The following is a 19195-nucleotide window of genomic DNA, read 5'->3' as shown; positions in this document are numbered from 1 at the left end:
TCCAGAGATGCTGCCTGTCCCGCTGAGTTACTCCAGCTGTTTGTGTCTATCTTCGGTTTAAACTAAGTTCCCCCCCACAGCGATCTACATACAGTATTGTCCCCGGATCCCAGCTCCAGATTACGCGCTGTGTGTGAATCCTGGTCTAAGTACACCGGCGAAGTTCTTACCTGCAGCGCCGAGTTTCATCCGAGCTAGCGCATTGACAGGTGCCGCTGAGCGGAGACGAAGATACTCTTCAACATCCCTGGAGGAGGGTCGATGTTACGTGTGTAGGAGAATTTGCATCCGCTACCAGGAAGAAGACGATGACTCCAAAAATTCCCACTTTTAATTATTTACTGAATATCTGACGTAAATATTTGGGGCCAATCCGGATGAGTGGGAACCAACAGGGGGGTATAAATTGGATGGGTCTGCAGGCTGGGGACACTGCTTGCTAAGTTTCCTCGGCTTCTACATTTCGCCTTCGTGGTTCAAAGCGGGACCTGAACTCTGTGGCGACTCCAAACCAAACCAAACCTGGGTTAAGGTGAGTGGATCAGAACTCCATCACACACACACACACACACACACACACACACACACACACACAGACACACACAGACACACATAGACACACACACACATAGACTCACACACATAGACACACACACATAGACCCCCCCACACACACACACACACACACACACACACACACACACACACACACACACACACACACACACACACACACACACACACACTCATACACCCCCACACACACACACACATAGACACACACACACAGACACACACATAGGCACACACATAGATACATGCATAGACACACACATAGACACATGCATAGACACACATAGACACACACACACACACACACACACACAAAGACACACACACACACAGGCGCACATAGACACACACAAACACCCACACACATATAGACACACACCCACATAGGCACACACACACACACACACACACACACACATAGACACACACACACACACACACACACACACATACACACAGAGACACACATAGACACACACACACACACACCCACACACACACACACAGGATTGGAATTAAATTGTTGTGACATTTTCTTTTTGGAATTGTTAAATTCCTGGGAGTGAAAAATTAATTGAGAACCTACTCAAACTATCGAAAGTTCGTCACAAAATCACTGTCCATGTAAAAGATCAAAAGCTGAAAAAACACTGCAGATGGGAGACAAAGGACAGTATTTATTGGAAGCGGTGTGGTTTAGCACAATTTGAGAGCGAGGGAGTTGGTACATCGAAGTGTCCCTTTGGGCTGCGGCGAGCAATCCCTGGCAAGTGGTGACAATCCGCTCGACTGTCTCCTCGCTCTGTAAAATAATTTGATGTTGCAATCTGACAAAGGTTTTTCTGTTCAATAACAGAACACGAATTGTTTGATCGGATTTAAAGCAATGTTAACGGGAAATCTCTTTTTTTGGGCAAAACCCCAAAATGTAACGTGTTGGAAGGAACTGCAGATGCTGGTTTAAACTGAAGATAGACACAAAACGCTGGAGTAACTCAGCGGGACTGGCGGCATCTGTGGAGAGAGGGAATGGGTGACGTTTCGGATCGGGAGGGTCTCGACCCGAAATGTCACCCATTCCTTCTCTCCGGAGATGCTGCACGCCCCAAAATGTAACATATGTAATACGTTTGTAATATAAAAGGCAATATATTTTGCAAAACTCAGTGCGTGGCAAAATTACTGGGGGAAACACTATTCCTTGTGGTATACAAAAATGCTGGAGAAAATCAGCGGATGAGGCAGTATCTATGGCTTGTGGTACAATTTGATGCATGTATTTAGTGATTTGATTTGTAACCTATCTATTTTCTCTGGAGATGCTACCTGACCCGCTGTTACTCCAGTATTTCGTGTCTTTTCCTGTGTAAACCAACATCTGCAGTTCCTTGTTTCCAGATTTTGGTGCATATATATATATATATATATATATATTTAGCGTTTTTGTCCTATTTCAGACTTTCATCATCTTTTTAATGTCACATGAAAAATTGCGCCTCTCCGCCTGAAAATAACATTATCTTTTCTCCCTCCACACGACGCAGAAGCCTCAGCTATGACTTTATTCAACGGGATTGCTCCTTTTTACATCCACGAACGAACCGCGTTCGTCTTCGGCCTCACGCTGCTGGTGGTGATCCTCGTCTTCCTGGTCCTCGCCGCGACTTTCCTCATTATTCTCCCCGGGATCAGAGGGAGAGGGGTGAGTGAGACAAATCGCTCCTTCCTCAAGCGAGCCGGCTTCCAACCTGCAGTTATTACACCACCACCAGCCCACAGACACGGCATGTTTAGTTCTCTCAGTGTGTTGGCTGTATCGTAGTTCTTGTGCATCACAAGTACAACATGGCCCGAATCGCCGTCAAACATCATGTTTCCGCTCATATGTATATATCCCTTCGAGCCAGCACCACCATTCAATGTGATGATGGCTGATCATCCCCAATCAGTACCCCGTTCTTGCCCTCTCCCCATATCCCCTGACTCCGCTATTTTTAAGAGCCCTATCTAGCTCCCCCTTGAAAGTATCCAGAGAACCTGCCTCCACTAAGGCAGAGAATTCCACAGACTCACAACTCTCTGTGAGAAAAAGTGTTTCCTCGTCTCCGTTCTAAATGGCTTACTCCTTATTCTTAACAGAATCATTAATATATATGTGTGTGTTCGTGTGTATATAGGTGTATATGTATAGATGTATAAATAGGTATATATATCTATATCTATATAGATATATATATATGTTTGTGTATGTATAGGCGTATATATAAGGGTGTGTGTATGTATAAATATATATATATATATATATATACGTGTGTGTATGTGTATATATATATAAAATTATAAGAGATGGTGTGTATATATATATATATATATATATAATATTATATATATTTACACACCCTCATAATATATATATATATATTATGTATATATTATGAGGGTTTATGTATATATATATAAACTATCTCTTATAATTTTTATTTAGTCAACATTAATTTCCCAATTTAAAAATTAGTTTCATCTGTTAAAAGTACCGATGAAACGACATTACAACTGCCACAGAAAGTAGTTGAGGCCAGTTCATTGGCTATATTTAAGAGGGAGTTAGATGTGGCCCTTGTGGCTAAAGGGATCAGGGGGTATGGAGAGAAGGCAGGTACAGGATACTGAGTTGGATGATCAGCCATGATCATATTGATTGGCGGTGCAGGCTCGAAGGGCCGAATGGCCTACTCCTGCACCTATTTTCTATGTATCTATGTATCTATTATTTAGCTTCCCATCGCTAATTAATGATGAAACGATTGTTTAATTCGATCGGTGAAATTCTGTTTTGACCAAAGAAAACTTGTTTCCATTTTGTGAGCTTCTTTTTCTCTTTTCTCGCAGAGAATCTATTCGTTCTGCAGAGTCATCCTAAGCCTGCTGGTTGGAGTGATAATTGTTGGTATGTAATAATAATAATAATAAATTTTATATTTAATGGGCGCCTTTCATACAAAATCTCAAGGACACCTTTCATAGTAATCGGAATAAAAACATATAATCGGAGTAAAACAAGTAATTAAAGACATCACAATGACACAAATTAAAAACAGAATTCAATCCAAAAACAGAAAATCAAAAACACAGTGTGAAGAGAGAGCAGCGGCAACCAATTCGTGCCAGCGTCCACTCTCCCTTCACGGCAGCCATCTTGGACACAGACCTACAAGACTAGTTAGACAAAAAAAAAATCATCCCCCCACAGTGGATAGCACTGTTGAGGAAGGCACAATGTCCAGTCCCCACCCCATGTTCACCCCAAAGTCAGGCCTATTGAGGCCACCGCAATTGCCTCTACGGAGGCCCGATGTCCCTGGCCGTTCTCACCGGGTGGTCTTGCCCCGGCGTCGGGAGAGTCCTTTCGGCGGCTGGGCCACTTGGAACGGCCGCTTCTTGGTTGGAGCCCGCGGCTGCCGAAGCCGACAAGGCCGCGCCGGTTTGGCGCTCCTAGGCTCCAGATGAAAAAGTCGGCGCCCGCTCTCGTCACTGCCGCCTTGCCGCCTCTACGCACGCCGCCTCTCCGCTCCGCAAACCCGCAGCCCGGAGATGTTGCTCACGGCGGTCCAGCTCGCCAGAGCTCCAGCGCGGCGACCCAGGCAAGGCATCGCCCGCTCCGCTCCGCTCCAGCGCTCCAGCGCTCCAATGCAGTGCCGCCACGCAGGCCGAGGTGCTGGGTGGTTCCCGCCAAGAAACGGCGCTCCAAGCCCGCTGGTAGGCCATGCCGACGGGTCGACGGGCAGCCCGGAAAAAAAGGCTGCCACACCGACCAGGTAGGGACCTATAAATAAAGTAACACCTACCCCCCCACATTAAAAGACCATATCCCCTACAAACAAAAAAACAGGACTCACTAAAAACTGTAGAACCTCTGTGAAAATTATTTTCCTTTTGTACAGTTTACGGTAGCACCAGCTATCATGAAAATAGTTAGCAGGTCAGGCAGCATCTGTGGAGGCAATTGCTTGTGTTATTTCTTTATCCTCCTGTTTTTGAGATCTAACTGCCTGAAATCCCGACTTCCTTTCACCCAGGGGAAGGGGAGAGAGCAATCATAACATCGTAATAACTCAAAAGTCCGTATGATCCTGAAGAATTGGTTAGATTTTTTTCTGCAGTGTAAGTACAACGTGATATGTCACCAAGAATGGGCAAATATCATGCTTCACTTGAGCCCCAATGGGCAGAATTGGCCCTAGTCAGACTTGGGATAGCCCATTGACCCGGGTTTGATTCTGACCACGGGTGTTGTCTGTACGGAGTTTGTACGTTCTCCCTGTGACCTCATGAGTTTCGGCCGGACACTCCAAAGAAGTACAAATCCTAACCCTAACCCTAACGGTAAATTTCCCTAACGTTTGGGATAATGTTAGTGCGCGGGCATCGCTGGTCGGCACCGGCTCGGTGGGCCGAATGGCCTGTTTCCGCAGCCCTATCTCTAAAACTAAACGGGGATAAAACCCACTTTCCCCTCTTACAACTCTCAGCAAAAGAGAAAACATTTCAGAAAAGAAAACTACGTGACATGTAAGCAAAGCGTTTCGCCTGCTCCACTGGTTGTGTGCACTGATCCAGTCTGTTTAAGAATTGCCACAATGGCCATTGTGCCTGCTGTACAAATAGCGTGGATGTGCTTCGTGAAGTGCGTTTTAAACTCCTACCACTTGACTACACAAAGTGGCTTCACCCCGGGCTATGTGTCTTTGCAGTATTATATTAACAGTAGCATTGTTAATACAGGACTGAAAATATGCTGAGCCCAGGGTAAAAAACAACGTGAATGAAAACATAAAATGTGGTACTGTTAAAGTTCGATGCCGATTTCTTCAGTCAATCCATTTTCATCAGCAAATGCCAAAGTGTCAGTGATGTGTGACCCAGAGTTTGAATCGATTGAATCATTATCTATCTGTCGGGGATTACTGCACGCATTTCTCTACTGAGCTGAGCGGGACAATAATCCTGCCTTCCTAATGCCTGGTTGATTTTATGAGCACACCAGAACTCTCAAGAAAGGGTTTCAACTCCTTGAATATCCGGGTGTTTGTGGATCATCCCAATCCACATTTTACTGATGAAAGCAAATTGTTGCATTTAGCCTTATGTTGAGTTTAGTTTATTGTCACGTGTACTGAGGTACAGTGAAAAGCTTTTGTTGCGTCCAACCCAGGCGACCACTATAGACACGGAAGCAGATCGACATACGCGTATCACAGTCCCTCCACACTCTTGAATCTCTACTCCTGCAGTAACATTCCTTACTTTAACTATGATCTTCTTAAACTCTTCAGATATCTTTGGTGACCCTGGGACTTCCCTTGATCAGACTTTGCTGGCTTTACCTTGCACTAAACGTTATTCCTTTATCATGTATCTGTACACTGTAAATGGCTCGATTGTAATCATGTTTTGTCTTTCTACTGACTGGATAGCACGCAACAAAAGCTTCTTGCCATTGAGGGAGTGCAGCGTAGGTTCTCCAGGTCAATTCCTGGGATGGCGAGACTGACATATGATGAAAGAATGGATCGACTGGGTTTATGTTCAAGAAGGAACTGCAGATGCTGGAAAATCGAAGGTAGACAAAAATGCTGGAGAAACTCAGTGGGTGCGGCAGCATCTATGGAGTGAATGAAATAGGCAACGTTTCGTGCCGAAACCCTTCTTCAGACTGAAGAAGGGTTTCTGAAGAAGGGTTTCGTGCCGAAACATTGCCTATTTCCTTCGCTCCATAGATGCTGCCGCACCCGTTGAGTTTCTCCAGCATTTTTGTGTACCTTCGACTGGGCTTATATTCACTGGAATTCAGAAGGATGAGAGAGGATCTTATAGAAACATATAAAATTATTATATTGACAGGCAAGATGCAGGAAAAATGTTCCCAATGTTGGGGGAGTCCAGAACCAGGGGGTCACAGTTTAAGAATAAGGGGTAGGCCATTTAGGACTGAGATAAGGAAAAACGTTTTCACCCAGAGAGTTGTGGAATTCTCTGCCACAGAAGGCAGTGGAGGCCAATTCACTGGATGTTTTCAAGAGAGAGTTAGATATAGCTCTTAGGGCTAACGGAATCAAGGGATAAGGGGAGAAAGCAGGAACGGGGTACTGATTTTGGATGATCAGCCATGATCGTATTGAATGGTGGTTAGACACAAAATGCTGGAGTAACTCAGGCAGTATCTCTGGAGAGAAGGAATGGGTGACATTTCGGGTCGAGACCTTTCTCCAGTGGTGCTGGCTAGAAGGTCCGAATAGCCAACTCCTGCGCCTATTTTCTATGTTTCTAAATTAAATTAAATTAAATTTCTTTATTTATATAGCACATTTTTAGTCAACTTGCATTGACCCCAAAGTGCTTCACATAATTACATCCACACACACAGGCAAAGGTGGGTGAAGTGTCTTGCCCAAGGACACACACAGGCAAAGGTGGGTGAAGTGTCTTGCCCAAGGACACAACGACAGTATGCACTCCAAGCGGGATTCGAACCGGCTACCTTCCGGTTGCCAGCCGAACACTTAGCCCATTGTGCCATCTATGTCTCTCACTGTACCTCGTGACATTAAACAAAACTGATCTGATTATTCATTCTGCAGTGGTCAACTTTACCAGTGACTGGGAAGAGGGACACGTCACAGTGAACACGACCTACAAGGCTTTCAGCAGTGAGATGATAACAGCAAGGGTGGGTCTCCAGATTGGACTGGCAGGGATCAACGTAACTCTGAAAGGTAAGTCATCTCTCTGCATTAATGCAAGTTTGTATTGATTGTGAATTACTAGTAGGTCTATCATGATGCCAATGCTGGAGGACCTCACTTGGTCAATACTTTCAAGAGAGAGCTAGGTAGGGCTCTTAAAGATAGCGGAGTCAGGGGATATGGGGAGAAGGCAGGAACGGGGTACTGATTAGGGATGATCAGCCATGATCACATTGAATGGTGGTGCTGACTTGAAGGGCTGAATGGTCTACTCCTGCACCTATTGTCTATTGTCTATTGACATCACTGTCATGCCAGCCTCCACTACCACCCGTGGCAACAATTTACGAGCCACCTCCGCATATCTACTTTAAACATTGTCCCTCTCGTCTTATAGCTATGTCCTCTAGTATTTGGTGAATATAATGCCTGAACCAAACTGGGATGTTGGGACTGACATATGACGGAAGAATGGATCGATTGGGCTTATATTCACTGGAATTTAGAAGGACGAGAGGATATCTTGTAGAACCATGTAAAATTCTTAAGCGATTGCAGGAAAAATGTTCCCGATGTTGGGGGAGCCCAGAGCCAGGGGTCACAGTTTAAGAATAAGGGGTAGGTCATTTAGGACTGAGATGAAGAAAAACTTTTTCACCCAGAGAGTTGTGGAATTCTCTGCCACAGAAGGCAGTGGAGGCCAATTCACTGGATGTATTCAAGAGAGTTAGATATAGCTCTTAGGGCTGATGGAATCAAGGGATATGGGGAGAAAGCAGGAACGGGGTATTGATTCTGGATGATCAGCCATGGTCATATTGAATGGCCGTGCTGGCTCGAAGGGCCGAATGGTCTACTCCTGCACCCATTTTCTGTGTAAGTTAATATGTGCGGACTGCGGGTGGGTGGGGATGGTATTGTGTAATTGGGGAATTCAGTGCTGATATTAGAAACATAGAAACATAGAAAATAGGTGCAGGAGTAGGCCATTCGGCCCTTCGAGCCTGCACCGCCATTCAATATGATCATGGCTGATCATCCAACTCAGTATCCTGTACTTGCCTTCTCTCCATACCCCCTGACCCCTTTAGCCACAAGGGCCACATCTTATGCCCCTGTCCCACTTAGGAAACCTGAACGGAAACCTCTGGAGACTTTGCGCCCCACCCAAGGTTTCCGTGCGGTTCCCGGAGGTTGCAGGTGGTTGCCGGAGGTTGCAGGTAGTGGAAGCAGGTAGGGAGACTGACAAAAACCTCCGGGAACCGCACGGAAACCTTGGATGGGGCGCAAAGTCTCCAGAGGTTTCCATTCAGGTTTCCTAAGTGGGACAGGGGCATAACTCCCTCTTAAATATAGCCAATGAACTGGCCTCAACTACCTTCTGTGGCAGAGAATTCCTACTGGCTTATAAATATTACTGGCTTAGTTTCCCCTTTGATTGTGTAAAAAGACCAGCACATCCCAAGCAAAGTGTGACTTCATGTGATAAAGACATTACATCCTCAAACAGGTTTTGCAGAGCTGGGCAAGACAGTGGGAACGGAAGAATGAAACATCACAATTAGAATGAAGTGTAGATTGTAAATGATTAACGTAACTCAATAAATGTGGCAGTATTATTCGCAATCCAGATCTTATAAGATTACACACTGATAAGCACTGAAATGAAATCAATGAAATGAATGTAATTCAAAGTGATTATTCAGCACTGTTTGTCAACCGTGACAACGAAACACAGTGTGCCTGAGTTTGTGAACATTTGCTCTGTTTTTTAATCTAACAGGCAGTAGAGCTCAGTTAACTTGACCGATGTTTCATAGAATGTAGGACATGGAACTGTAGAGTAACAGGCCCTTCGGCCCACAATGTCTGTGCTAAACTAACCTCCTCTGTCTGGATGTTTACAGCATCCCCCCATTTCATGAATGGGTTTGTTTAGATTCGACTGGAGGTGCATATCTTTACCAAACCATTTTATAATGAGTTAGTCGCCAGAGTAGTTCAGCCAAGGCTGGTTTAGCGGTAGAGTTGCTGCCTCACAGCAAAATGCAGCGCCAGAGACCCGGGTTCGATCCCGACCATGGGCGCTGTCTGTACGGAGTTTGCACGTTCTCCCCGTGACCTGCGAGGGTTTTCTCCGAGATCTTCGGTTTCCTCCCACACTCCAAAGACGTACAGGTTTGTAGGTTAATTGGCTTGGTGTAAATGTAAAAAATGTCCAGTATAAAATTGTCCAACCTCCAGTATAGTCTCGGGCGGACTCTTCGGAAGGTACAAGGTACAACAGGGAAATATGTCTATTCCTTCCTACACACTCCCCCAAATGATGCTGCCTGACCCACTGAGTTCCTCCAGTAACTTGTGCTATAACATGCCTTTTTCCAGCCAAATTTCTTTGTGAATGATGTTGTTTTTGCCGACCCCCTATGATTAATGTGGCCCCCAATGCCATTTGTTGACAGGTCTTCCCGTGAACCAGCTGAATGAAACCATCAACTACAATGAAAACTTCCTGTGGAAATTTGAGTTAAATTACGATGAGCAAAGTCACAAAGGATTCGAACGAGGGCTTCCAAATCCGATTTTGTATATTGCTGAGAAGTTTACTTCAAAAGCCCCTTGCCTCATCAATGTACAGTACCGGTTCTCTGGGCATTATGCAACAGCTATGATGTGGTAAGCAAAACTCATCATTACATTTCAAATAGGACCATGAAAGATCAGAAGAGTTTATTAATATAAGATGATTCTCCAGCACTTTCAAAGCACTAATGGGCCTGTCCCACTTACGCGACTTTTTCGGCAACTGCCGGCACCCGTCATCGGTCGTTGCAGGTGGCCGGAAATGTTCAACATGTTGAAAATCCAGCGGCGACCAGAACAAGGTACGACTCTTTGGGCGACTGCTCACGACCGTACGGGCTTCACCCCGCGACATGTCGCCTGTATGGCCGTGAGTCGTCTCCTCAGTCGCCCAAAGAGTCGTAGCGTCTTTCTATAGCTATATTTAAGAGGGAGTTAGATGTGGCCCTTGTGGCTAAAGGGGATCAGGGGGTATGGAGAGAAGGCAGGTACAGGATACTGAGTTGGATGATCAGCCATGATCATGTTGAATGACGGTGCAGGCTCGAAGGGCCGAATGGCCTCTACTCCTGCACCTATTGCCTATGTTTCTATGTTTCTGGTCACCGCTGGACTTTCAACATGTTGGAACTTTTCGGCGACCTGCAACGACCTATGACAGGTGCCGGCAGTCGCCGAAAAAGTCGCCCAAAGGTGGGACAGGCCCATTAGAATCAAGGCCCGTGTGGGGTCTTCTAAATGAAGAGAGAGTGATACAATAGTAGACACAAGGAACTGCAGATACTGGTTTACAAAACAAGGCACACAATGCTGGAGTAACTCAGTGGGTCGGGCAGTATCTCTGGGGAACATGGATAGGGAATTCTAGGCATTTTAGGGCGTCTTGGTCAGGAGGGGCTGAAGGGAGATAAAACTTGAAGAGAGGTGGAAACAGGGCAAGGTCTGCCCTGTGCATAGTAGATATATCTTGCGGAGATTTTGCAGTGAAAAAGTTAAATGTTGACACAACGAACTGCAGATGCTGGTGATGTTTTTATCTTTGTTAAAATCAGTGCTTTTATTGTGGAAAAGCCGGTATTCAAGTTCAAGTTCAAGTGAGTTTATTGTCATGTGTCCCTGATAGGACAATGAAATTCTTGCTTTGCTTCAGCACAACAGAACATAGTAGGCATTGACTACAAAACAGATCAGTGTGTCCATATACCATTATATGGGACGACAGATGGCACAATGGGCTAAGTGTTCGGCTGGCAACCGGAAGGTAGCCGGTTCGAATCCCGCTTGGAGTGCATACTGTCGTTGTGTCCTTGGGCAAGACACTTCACCCACCTTTGCCTGTGTGTGAATGTGTGTGAATGTGTGTGAGTGATTGGTGGTGGTCGGAGGGGCCGTAGGCGCAGATTGGCAGCCACGCTTCCATCAGTCTGCCCCAGGGCAGCTGTGGCTACAGATGTAGCTTACCACCACCGAGTGTGACTGAGGAGTGAATGAATAATGCGATGTAAAGCACCTTGAGTATTAGAAAGGCGCTATATAAATCCCATCCATTATTATTATTATTATTATATAAATATATACACACATGAATAAATAAACTGATAAAAGTGCAAATAACAGATAATGGGTTATTAATGATCAGAGTTTTGACCGAGCCAGGTTTAATAGCCTGATGGCTGTGGGGAAGTAGCTATTCCTGAACCTGGATGCTGCAGTCTTCAGGCTCACGATGAATAAATGTACATACGCCATTGCCAGAAAGCAAAATAATGATTTTTAACTTCATAGTACATTGTACCAACATGTGCCATTACAAAAACCCACTCGTTCAGTCAGAAGAAGGGTTTCGGCCCGAAACGTTGCCTATTTCCTTCGCTCCATAGATGCTGCTGCACCCGCTGAGTTTCTCCAGCACTTTTGTCCACCTTCGATTTTGCAGCATCTGCAGTTCCTTCTTAAACACTGGTTAAGATAGTGGATACTGTGTTATTAACCACAATGGAATTCATTTTGCAAATACATCTAAAGCCATTTTATGCCATTGGCTGTAAATCTAAAGCTATAAAGACGTTTTGGATCGAGACCAGGAAGCATCTATGGAGCGAAGGAATAGGTGACGTTTCGGGTCGAGACCAGGAAGCATCTATGGAGTGAAGGAATAGGTCGGTCGAGACCAGGAAGCATCTATGGAGCGAAGGAATAGGTGACGTTTCGGGTCGAGACTAGGAAGCATCTATGGAGTGAAGGAATAGGTGACGTTTCGGGTCGAGACCAGGAAGCATCTATGGAGTGAAGGAATAGGTGACGTTTCGGGTCGAGATCAGGAAGCATCTATGGAGCGAAGGAATAGGTGACGTTTCTGGTCGAGACCCTTCCGGGTCTCGACCCGAAACGTCACCTATTCCTTCGCTCCATAGATGCTGCCTCACCCAGCTGAGTTTCTCCAGCATTTTTGTCTACCTCTAATCTAAGTTTATCTTTTGTTCTTTCTGCTTCAGGGTGGCTTTCTGCGCCTGGATCATCTCCAATATCCTCTTCTGCATGTCAACGATTGTCTACGGAGGCTACATGACCCTGGTCACGTCTGCGTTCATGATCTTCGGAGTCATCTCGTTTGCCACCACCCGCAACGTCCCGCGATGCATCATTCAGTTTGGACCAACCACACTGAGGACGAGTCTGAGCGTTTCCTTCTGGTTAACATTGGCGACTGGTGAGTGCTTGGGACATTCTGCGTGTTACAATCCAACCTGTGTTATGGGGTTGATCTTAAGAACGAGAGAGATACGTCTGTTCCAGAACAAATTGCTTGGACCAGAACCATCCACCAAGGCTTCTCAGTGAGGGCATGTACCACACAGGCATTGTTCCCTGCCTACTAACATGAAAGGATGCCCTAAAACAGTTGTGCCAAGGTGTAGACTGGCATTTCTCATGCATTCCATCGCCTGACAAGGTGGTCTCAACAGTGGGGGAATGCCTGGGTGGCTGAAGCTCAAGACCCACGATGGGGCTTCCAGTTGTTGCTTAAAGGGCCTGTCTCACTTGGCCGACATTTGCGCGTCATGTGGATGATTTTGTACATCACAAAATCCTGCGACGCTGCGCGCAGCCGCGCTTCACTGCCTATGTCATCACGCACCGTGACACGTAAATGATGCGTAAATTACACGCAAATGACAGCCAAGTGGGACAGGTCCACAGATTCACCACCCTCTAAGGCTAAAGCAATTCTTCCTCATTTCCATTCTAAAGATATGTTCTTTAATTTTGAGACTGTGCCCTCTGGTCCTAGACTCTCCCACCAGTGGAAGTACAGTATCCTCCCCACATTCACAATATTAGTCTAGTCTGGTTTAGTCTACTGAGCCCGCACCGAACAGCGATCCCCACACATTGACACACAAACCAGGGACAATTTACAAAGTATACCAAGCCAAGTAACCTGCAAACCTGCACGTCTTTGGAGTGTTGGAGGAAACTGAAGATCTCGGAGAGAACCCACGCAGTTCACAGGGAGAACGTACACACTCCCGAAAGACAGCACCCGTTGTCTGGATCGAACCCGGGTCTCTGGCGCTGTAATGCCCCTGTCCCACTTAGGAAACCTGAACGGAAACCTCTGGAGACTTTGCGTCCCACCCAAGGTTTCCGTGCGGTTCCCGGAGGTTTTTGTCAGTCTCCCTACCTGCTTCCACTACCTGCAACCTCCGGCAACCGCCTGCAACCTCCGGGAACCGCACGGAAACCTTGGGTGGGGCGCAAAGTCTCCAGAGGTTTCCGTTCAGGTTTCTTAAGCGGGACAGGGGCATAAGGCAGCAACTCTACCACTGCGCCACCAAATCTAAGCCTGTTCTACCATTGGGGTCCTCTCCTTGGGCCGTGCGTTGTCAGGAACCTTCTCTCCTTGACCCTGCCCAGGTGACTCTAGGAGAAGGGGGCATTTTATCAGGCTCACTCCTTTCCCAATGGAAAAAATAACCAACTAACCGATTCCTTCTTCTCTGCCATGCAGCATTGATGTGTCTCCTGCTCGGAATTGTCATAATAGCTATGGATCACTTTATGCCGGAGAAACTGAGGGCCTTTTTCATACTGAACGGGGAGGATGATGATGAGGATGAGATGACACATGGAATCATTAACAATTATTTCAACGATGATTGTATAGACACTATAATTTTAAAGGTGAGTTTAAACAGGGTTTATGACAGAATGTATTATTTTTCACTTTGTCTCCTAAATGCCACCATTTTCCCCAAAATGACACTTGCTCCAACCCTGTTGTCCTTCAAGCATTCAGGCCAAGTGCTAGTTAAAAAGGGTGGATGGTCAAGATGCCTTTGTTTAGTTTCGAGATGCAGTGTGGAAACAGGCCCATCGAGTCCCTGTCGCCCGACAATCACCTGTTCGCACTGGCTCTGTGTTTCCCCGCTTTCTCATCCACTCCCTACCCACTAGAGGCAAATAAACAGTGGCCCAGCACGCGTTTGGGATGTGAGAGGAAACTGGAGGAAACCCACGGCAAGAACGTGCAAACTCCACACAGACAGCACCCTCCCGAGGTCAAGATCGAAAAGCGGGTCCCCGGAGCTGTGAGGCAGCAGCTCTAACAGCTGCGTCATTGTGCCACCCCTTGCTGAGATAAGAATCTATAAAGCACTCTCTGCCTGCTCGCTACAAGCGATGCTGCAATCTGAACAATCTACAAAAGTTTTCTGCAGCAACTCACAAAGAATTTTTGGATCATGCAAGTTCCACCGTTTGAAAGAAAATACGTACCCTGCGTTCAGTTTAGTTTATTGCATTTCTCATTCCAAATCAAACTTAGAAATACACTGAAGATAGACACAAAAAGCTGGAGTAACTCAGCGAGACAGGCAGCATCTCTGGAGAAAAGGAATGGGTGACGTTTCAGGTCGAGACCCTTCTTCAGACATTACTTCCATGTGTAACTGGATAGAGGGGTATGGACCAAATGTGGGCAAACGCTGAGAGAATGGAGCGGCTGGGCTTGTACGCTCTGGAGTTTAGAAGGATGAGAGGAAAGTCTCATAGGGGACCTACTTTCTATGTTTCTATTTATCTATTCATGGCAACACCTCAAAATCTCCCCGCAGAAACTCCTGAAGATCTAAAATAGACAATAGACAATAGGTGCAGGAGTAGGCCATTCAGCCCTCCGAGCCAGCACCGCCATTCAATGTGATCATGGCTGATCATCCCCAATCAGTACCCCGTTCCTGCCTTCTCCCCACATCCCCTGACTCCGCTATTTTTAAGAGCCCTATCCAGCTCTCTCTTGAAAGCATCCAGAGAACTGGCCACCAGAGAATTCCACAGACTCACCACTCTCTGTGAGAAAAAGTGTTTCCTCATCTCCGTTTTAAATGGCTTACTCCTTATTCTTAAACTGTGTGTGGCCCCTGGTTCTGGATTTATGTTCCACTAAATCATCCCTCAATCTTCATAACTCCAACAAATGTATGTCTTCAATACTATGATTCTGAGTATCTACATGTGGATTTATTGTTTCCAAATCTTTTTGTTTCAGGACACAAAAAGTAGTTTAAAAAACAAGGACTTTGTTGTTTACACCTAATGTCGATCATTCCACTGGACTGAGAGGTAATTTGTTCATCTATTCTATATGGTATCATCTCAGGACTATTTTATGACCATGTTACTGCTGAGCTGAGAATTGTTACATGAGAATGAGAGAATGTAGAGGAAGGAACTGCAGATGCTGGTTTACACCGAAGATAGACTGGAGTAACTCAGCGGGTCAGGCAGACAATAGACAATAGACAATAGGTGCAGGAGTAGGCCATTTGGCCCTTCGAGCCAGCACCGCCATTCAATGTGATCATGGCTGATCATCCCCAATCAGTTCCTGCCTTCTCCCCATATCCCCTGACTCCGCTATTTTTAAGAGCCCTATCTAGCTCTCTCTTGAAAGCATCCAGAGAACCGACCTCCACCGCCCTCTGAGGCAGAGAATTCCACAGACTCACCACTCTCTGTGAGAAAAAGTGTTTCCTCGTCTTCGTTCTAAATGGCTTACCCCTTATTCTTAAACTGTGTGGCCCCTGGTTCTGGGCTCCCCCAACATTGCGAACATGTTTCCTGCCTCTAGCGTGTCCAAGCCCTTAACAATTTTATATGTTTCAATGAGATACCCTCTCATCCTTCTAAACTCCAGAGTGTACAAGCCCAGCTGCTCCATTCTCTCAGCATATGACAGTCCCGCCATCCCGGGAATTAACCTTGTAAACCTACGCTGCACTCCCTCAATAGCAAGAATGTCCTTCCTCAAATTAGGGGACCAAAACTGCACACTATACCCCAGGTGTGGTCTCACTAGGGCTCAATGAGATACCCTCTCATCCTTCTAAACTCCAGAGTGTACAAGCCCAGCTGCTCCATTCTATGGAGAAAAAGATGGAGAAGAAATAGGTGACGTTTTGGGTTGAGACCCTTCTTCAGACTTCAGAAACGTCACCTATTCCTTTTCTCCGGAGATGCTGTCTGACCCACTAAGTTACACCAGATTTTTTGTGTCTATCTTTGGTTTAAACCAGCATCTTCAGTTCCTAAGTTCCTGCAGATGAATACAAAAGCAATCGGTTAGGTGAGGTGGCTCAGCAAGGTAACCAGGCACACAAAAATGCTGGAGAAACTCAGCGGGTGCAGCAGCATCTATGGAGCGAAGGAAATAGGCAATGTTTCGTGCCGAAACCCTGAAGGAAATAGGCAACGTTTCGGGCCGAAACCCTGAAGGAAATAGGCAATGTTTCGGGCCGAAACCCTGAAGGAAATAGGCAACGTTTCGGGCCGAAACCCTGAAGGAAATAGGCAATGTTTCGGGCCGAAACCCTGAAGGAAATAGGCAACGTTTCGGGTCGAAACCCTTCCGGGTTTCGGCCCGAAACGTTGCCTATTTCCTTCGCTCCATAGATGCTGCTGCACCCGCTGAGTTTCTCCAGCATTTTTGTGTACCTTCGATTTTCCAGCATCTGCAGTTCCTTCTTAAACACAAGATAACCATGCAGCTAAATGACTGGTGTTCTCTGTTTGTTTCCAGGTTTGGGAAGGCAGTGCCAAGTCCACTCAGCAACATTTGTCGGGCTCGAGAATGTAACGCTGTACTTGATCGAACAAATCAACAGGACCATTTGCGTTTTTTTATTTGTGAACTTTTAACCAAGTATCCAATTGCCCAGGACTGCTCCAGTGAAAGTGGGACCTGAGTTTGAAATCCTTGGAGGGGGAGTTTTCGATCCATGGACTTAAAACCAAATTCGAGCTACGTTTCTTTTGCGTCCTGTCCCCAGGCTGGTTGTCGATGCCAAGCCTGGATCTTGACTGTGTTAACAGGACAAATCATTGACATTGTGACTCGATCGTTGAGACACAACTTCACGTTGAACATGTGTGGCATGCCAAAGGCTATATTGAGCGGTAGATATAGAGCCATTGCACTTTATTGATTAATGTTGGAGTTATTCATGAACACTTTGACGGGCATTTTTGAATCAGGAGTAAGTGGTCAAATAGGTGTCTTTTAATCTTAGATTTCACCATTAGACGACGCGCGTGTAGATGTGTTTACCCTGTTTAAATTATTCACTCTTCACAATATTATTATTTCTAAAAACTTCAATCTTCGATTGTGTGGACATACATTTTGACACAAGGTCTATCATTTAGTGCACTGACTGACTGATTTCCTACAGTAACAGAAGTCTGCCATGTTGGGATAGTAACTGGACTGGGATGAGAACTTGCAACCCGAAGACCTGACCTGAAATGTCGCCCATTCCTTCTCTCCAGAGATGCTGCCTGTCCCGCTGAGTTACCCCAGCAATTTGTGTCTGTTCCCTCGGAGAAGGTGGTTTGGAGATACAGAGCTGAAACAGGCCCTTCAGCCCGCCGAGTCAGCACTGACCAGCAATCCCCGCACATTAACACTATCCTACACCCACACCCACACCAGGGACAATTTACACTTACACCAAGCCAATTAACCTACAAACCTGTACGTCTTTGGAGTGTGGGAGGAAACCGAAGATCTCAGAGAAAGCACATAAGATTGTTAAGGGCTTGGACACACTAGAGGCAGGAAACATGTTCCCGATGTTAGGGGAGTCCAGAACCAGGGGCCGCAGTTTAAGAATAAGGAGTAAGCCATTTAGAACGGAGACGAGGAAACACTTTTTCTCACAGAGAGTGGTGAGTCTGTGGAATTCTCTGCCTCAGAGGGTGGTGGAGGCCGGTTCTCTGGATGCTTTCAAGAGAGAGCTAGATAGGGCTCTTAAAGATAGTGGAGTCAGGGGATATGGGGAGAAGGCAGGAACGGGGTACTGATTGGGGATGATCAGCCATGATCACATTGAATGGCGGTGCTGGCTCGAAGGGCCAAATGGCCTACTCCTGCACCTATTGTCTATTGTCTATTGAAAACCCACGCGGTCAAGGGGAGAATGTACAAGCCGTGCAGACAGCACCCGTAGTCAGGATCGAACACGGGTGTTTGGCGTTGTAAGCGCTGTAAGGCTGCGCCACCGTGCCGACCCTGGTTTAGAAATTAATTAATTGGTTTAGAAATTAAAGGTCATGATTTTGTTTCTGATGGGTGGAAACACAAAGGCTATTGGCTTGTATCTCACTAGGAATGCCACGTGGATAAATCACCCTAGGGTGAAACGTCTATTCATTGAATCATGTACCCCGATATGTGTTCGATATCCGTGCCCATCCCAACTTATTGTGAAGCAATAATTGTGAGCGAGAGGGAAGAGTTCTACTCGCTGAGTACGTTGACTTTTCCTCGTTGACATTTCCAAAGCAAACTTTCCTTGCGATATCCTTAAGACAGTTCGTGTGCATGTTTGCATCTCTGGAGAGAAGGAATGGGTGACGTTTCGGGCCGAAACATCACCCATTCCTTCTCTCCAGAGATGCTGCCTGTCCCGCTGAGTTACTCCTTTTTGTGTCTTGTCTTCGGTTTAAACCAGCATCTGCAGTTCCTTCCTACATATTTTGTGAGAATGTTTACTATGTCGCTCTGTTTAAGCAGTGCCATTGTCTGAGCCACCACTATTTGTATGACTCCATTCACACTGTTTGCAAGTCTTAATTTCATATTTATTAAATGGACGTTATGAAGGAATATCCTCAAATGCCGTGTTTGTTTTCTCATATTTCAAGGTAGCTGTGGAAGAAAGCAAGGAAGGGCACATTCAGAGCTAACAATGTCTTGTATTCGTGAGGATCCTTACTTAAGGATCCTTATATAT

At 45.9% G+C, this 19195-nt stretch overlaps 2 protein-coding genes across 3 annotated transcripts in view; one reads left to right on the top strand and one right to left on the bottom strand.

The window, feature by feature from the left end:
* The window catches only part of duox1 (dual oxidase 1), a 79312-nt gene extending 79045 nt beyond the window's left edge, over positions 1–267 (bottom strand). For both annotated transcript variants that reach the window (XM_033014796.1, XM_033014794.1), the window contains exon 1: positions 171–267. The gene's annotated coding sequence lies outside the window, so the exon portion shown is untranslated. The remainder of the gene's footprint in view (positions 1–170) is intronic.
* Positions 268–335: 68 nt separating this feature from the next.
* LOC116968163 (dual oxidase maturation factor 2-like) lies at positions 336–17752 on the top strand. The gene is made up of 9 exons (XM_033014797.1): positions 336–532; positions 2118–2275; positions 3463–3520; positions 7212–7346; positions 9779–9992; positions 12395–12609; positions 13912–14084; positions 15451–15524; positions 16981–17752. The coding sequence occupies exons 2-8, from the start codon at positions 2129–2131 to the stop codon at positions 15496–15498; spliced, it is 990 nt and encodes a 329-aa protein (XP_032870688.1). The 5' UTR covers positions 336–532; positions 2118–2128; the 3' UTR covers positions 15499–15524; positions 16981–17752.
* Positions 17753–19195: the final 1443 nt, after the last annotated feature.

The sequence above is a fragment of the Amblyraja radiata genome, chromosome X (assembly GCF_010909765.2).
Source record: "Amblyraja radiata isolate CabotCenter1 chromosome X, sAmbRad1.1.pri, whole genome shotgun sequence".
Lineage (NCBI taxonomy): Eukaryota > Metazoa > Chordata > Chondrichthyes > Rajiformes > Rajidae > Amblyraja > Amblyraja radiata.
Note: the sequence above shows the minus strand (reverse complement) of the source record. Positions and strands in the feature narration are given on the sequence as shown.

Excerpts from the sequence above, each read along its gene's own strand:
- LOC116968163 (XM_033014797.1), top strand. The coding sequence starts at position 2,129 with ATGACTTTATTCAACGGGATTGCTCCTTTTTACATCCACGAACGAACC. Across the intron at positions 3,521-7,211 it reads GGTTGGAGTGATAATTGTTG|TGGTCAACTTTACCAGTGAC; the intron begins GTATGTAATAAT and ends TTCATTCTGCAG. Across the intron at positions 7,347-9,778 it reads GATCAACGTAACTCTGAAAG|GTCTTCCCGTGAACCAGCTG; the intron begins GTAAGTCATCTC and ends ATTTGTTGACAG.